Here is a 3,520-nt window from a genome sequence, read left to right on the forward strand (position 1 = left end):
GTATCAAATTTCAAGCGAATCGTATGAAATTTGTCCCTTCAAAATGCTCTGCAAGGTAAATCTGGGGATCGGTTTATATGGGGCTATACCTAAAAGTGATCCGATATGGCGCATTTTCAACACCATCCGACCTACATCAAGAACAATATACAAGTATATAGCTTCTCTCCGTTCGAAATTTAGCGTGACTTCTGCAGACGGACGGACGAAGGAACGGCCTATAATATATACCTAATTAGGTCTGAGACCAATATTTTGACGTGTTACAGACGCAATATTTGTGTATTTGCTGAATTTTTATTTAATTGCCATTATCAGAGTATATTTATTATTATAGTAAAATTTAAAACTATATTTAAAATTAAAAAAATGCACAAAATTCCTTACAATTTGTAAACGAATCTTGAATTCATATACGAACAGCATAGGTTTTACAGCATTCATGAGGGGGATCAGGACAAAAGATTTGTTTATTATTCGCATCTAGGAAATCTTTGTAATAGATGACATTAATGAGATCCCATCCGAGACGATCCTTAATGCGAGCCGAATAGAAACTCGTACAATCGGCTGTCACTACCTCAAAACCTTTGGCCTTGGCCATATCAATGGCTGCACTGTAGAGACGAGAGCCCAGATTTCGTCCTCTCATTTTGACATCTACACAAGTGGCCATGACATTCAAAACTTTTGGTACAGTGTATCTTTCAAAGACGTTCGATTCCCGTTCGATTTGCACCAAAAATCTAAGAATGTTGCCCCATTTGGTATTACCCTCAGCATCGGCTTCCACTTGCATATGATCAGCATCTTCAGGACCTTTGGGACCAGTCATTGTAAGACCCACCAATTCATTGGTATCCTTCAGAACAGCCATTAAACACATACCATAATCTATGTTGGATAATAGAAAGTCTTCACCTACCACAATAAGATCTCTAGGTTCACTGCCGTAGGTCAAAGGTTCTTCAGGAAAAAAATACATAGCCAAAAAATCATATACTCTCTTGCGATCAGCTTGGGTGATTACACGAATTTCAATGGTGGCATCTTCTAAGAAATTACTGCGATTGTCGACCATGATGCGCACTAAAATATTGGAAATTCTGTATTGATAGATCAACGAGTTATTTCATACTAAATCTTTGGGGTATTCATTTGGTTATTTGGAATTTACAAAATACTATCATCACCTCTGATAACCATGTAATGAAAGAGTGAGTGAGTGAGTGAGTGAGTGTGAGTACAGTACGTAACGAAGTTGACATGATAAGAAGTATGACCGCTGAGCATTTATCTCATAGCGGCCATATCATTCTAAATGTCTATAATGATATTTGATTTACATTGATTGATAGGCCCATATTATAAAGGGTGATTCTTTTGAGGTTAGGATTTTCATGCATTAGTATTTGACAGATCACGTGGGATTTCAGACATGGTGTCAAAGAGAAAGATGCTCAGTATGCTTTGACATTTCATCATGAATAGACTTACTAACGAGCAACGCTTGCAAATCATTGAATTTTATTACCAAAATCAGTGGCAGAAAATCCGCTTTTTTATCGACAAATTTTGTTCAGCGATGAGGCTCATTTCTGGTTGAATGGCTACGTAAATAAGCAAAATTGCCGCATTTGGAGTGAAGAGCAACCAGAAGCCGTTCAAGAACTGCCCATGCATCCCGAAAAATGCACTGTTTGGTGTGGTTTGTACGCTGGTGGAATCATTGGACCGTATTTTTTCAAAGATGCTGTTGGACGCAACGTTACGGTGAATGGCGATCGCTATCGTTCGATGCTAACAAACTTTTTGTTGCCAAAAATGGAAGAACTGAACTTGGTTGACATGTGGTTTCAACAAGATGGCGCTACATGCCACACAGCTCGCGATTCTATGGCCATTTTGAGGGAAAACTTCGGAGAACAATTCATCTCAAGAAATGGACCGGTAAGTTGGCCACCAAGATCATGCGATTTGACGCCTTTAGACTATTTTTTGTGGGGCTACGTCAAGTCTAAAGTCTACAGAAATAAGCCAGCAACTATTCCAGCTTTGGAAGACAACATTTCCGAAGAAATTCGGGCTATTCCGGCCGAAATGCTCGAAAAAGTTGCCCAAAATTGGACTTTCCGAATGGACCACCTAAGACGCAGCCGCGGTCAACATTTAAATGAAATTATCTTCAAAAAGTAAATGTCATGGACCAATAACCGTGGACCGTTTCAAATAAAGAACCGATGAGATTTTGCAAATTTTATGCGTTTTTTTTTTTTTTTAAAGTTATCAAGCTCTTAACAAATCACCCTTTATAAACAATAATTTGATTAGAAATTTATCAAAAGTATTTGTATGGAATAGTAGAGGTATTTTTCTCTGTGTCAAATTCAAAAGAACATAAATAGCAGATAACTTCGGTTACAAAGATTTTGTCTTTACATTAATGATTTTGCTATTGATTCCGAGCCAAAGAAGCGGAGAATTGATGTAAAGTCGTATTTAAGCCTAAAATACTCTTTTGAATTTTTACTTTTGCGTACTTGATTCTAGGAAACAACGTTTAATTTTTTCATTTTTTCAGCTTTTTTCTTATAAAAGTGCTTTAGAATGTGTTAATTACAAAATAAATTTCCAATTTTCGACTTAAAGTGGAAATTATTAAACATCTTTAAAATAAAGTATTGAAAATGGCTCGTAATCAAGATAATAAAAAAAATAATAAATAAAAACTAATTCAAAAACGATTTCATATATTTCGAAGAATTTTTCAGAATTATTAAGGTCAAGCAGGACTGTGGAGTCGAGCCAATTTTGCTCGACTCCGACTCCGACTCCAGCATTTTTCATCAGCTCGACTCCGACTCCGGAGTCGACTCCGGGAAATATAACTAAATCTTATTTTAATACCAATAATTTGTAGTTCTATTGTGGGGGTACCGTAAGTGGATCGATATAAAGTATCGTATTTATTTATGTGTGCAAAAAAAAGGTCTTAATTTCACATTAGATGCCAATTGAACTCTATATTTCAAATTTAGGGCAATGTCTAATAAATAAAATAATGATATAAATACCCATCATAATATGAGAAGATACCAACAGTAATGTATTTGTGGACCAAAATTATTGATACTATCTCAAATCCTTTAAATTTGTTGCGATCTATATAAAGGTTTATATTCCCATATGAATGAATTTGAATCTGAATCGATTTAGACAAAATTGTGTATACTTCTACAAGATCTATGTACTTAAAATTTAAATCTAACGTTATGGGACGTAACACAATTTTAACAAAAAATAAAAATGCAAGGAAAGTCGGGCGGGCCGATTGTAATATACTCTGCACAACTTTGTATTTAGATCTACATTTTGATAAAATCTCAAATCAGACTTCTACAAAATCTCGGGCAATATTTGGGAAATATTTATAATTATTTAGAGAATTTCGCAAAAATGCATTTATGATTCATTCATCGAAAAATTTGAAAATTTGAGTCATTTCTACAAGTTTTCGACT

The 3,520-nt window shown here is 35.1% G+C and overlaps 1 protein-coding gene across 1 annotated transcript; it reads right to left on the reverse strand.

Annotated features, from left to right (window-relative positions):
* Positions 1-277: 277 nt before the first annotated feature.
* LOC142236088 (arylalkylamine N-acetyltransferase-like 2) lies at positions 278-1,180 on the reverse strand. Its single transcript, XM_075307339.1, has one exon. The coding sequence runs from the start codon at positions 1,079-1,081 to the stop codon at positions 410-412; it is 672 nt and encodes a 223-aa protein (XP_075163454.1). The 5' UTR covers positions 1,082-1,180; the 3' UTR covers positions 278-409.
* Positions 1,181-3,520: the final 2,340 nt, after the last annotated feature.

This window comes from Haematobia irritans, chromosome 4 (genome assembly GCF_050003625.1).
Source record: "Haematobia irritans isolate KBUSLIRL chromosome 4, ASM5000362v1, whole genome shotgun sequence".
Classification (NCBI taxonomy): Eukaryota; Metazoa; Arthropoda; class Insecta; order Diptera; family Muscidae; genus Haematobia; species Haematobia irritans.

Excerpts from the sequence above, each read along its gene's own strand:
- LOC142236088 (XM_075307339.1), bottom strand. The coding sequence starts at position 1,081 with ATGGTCGACAATCGCAGTAATTTCTTAGAAGATGCCACCATTGAAATT.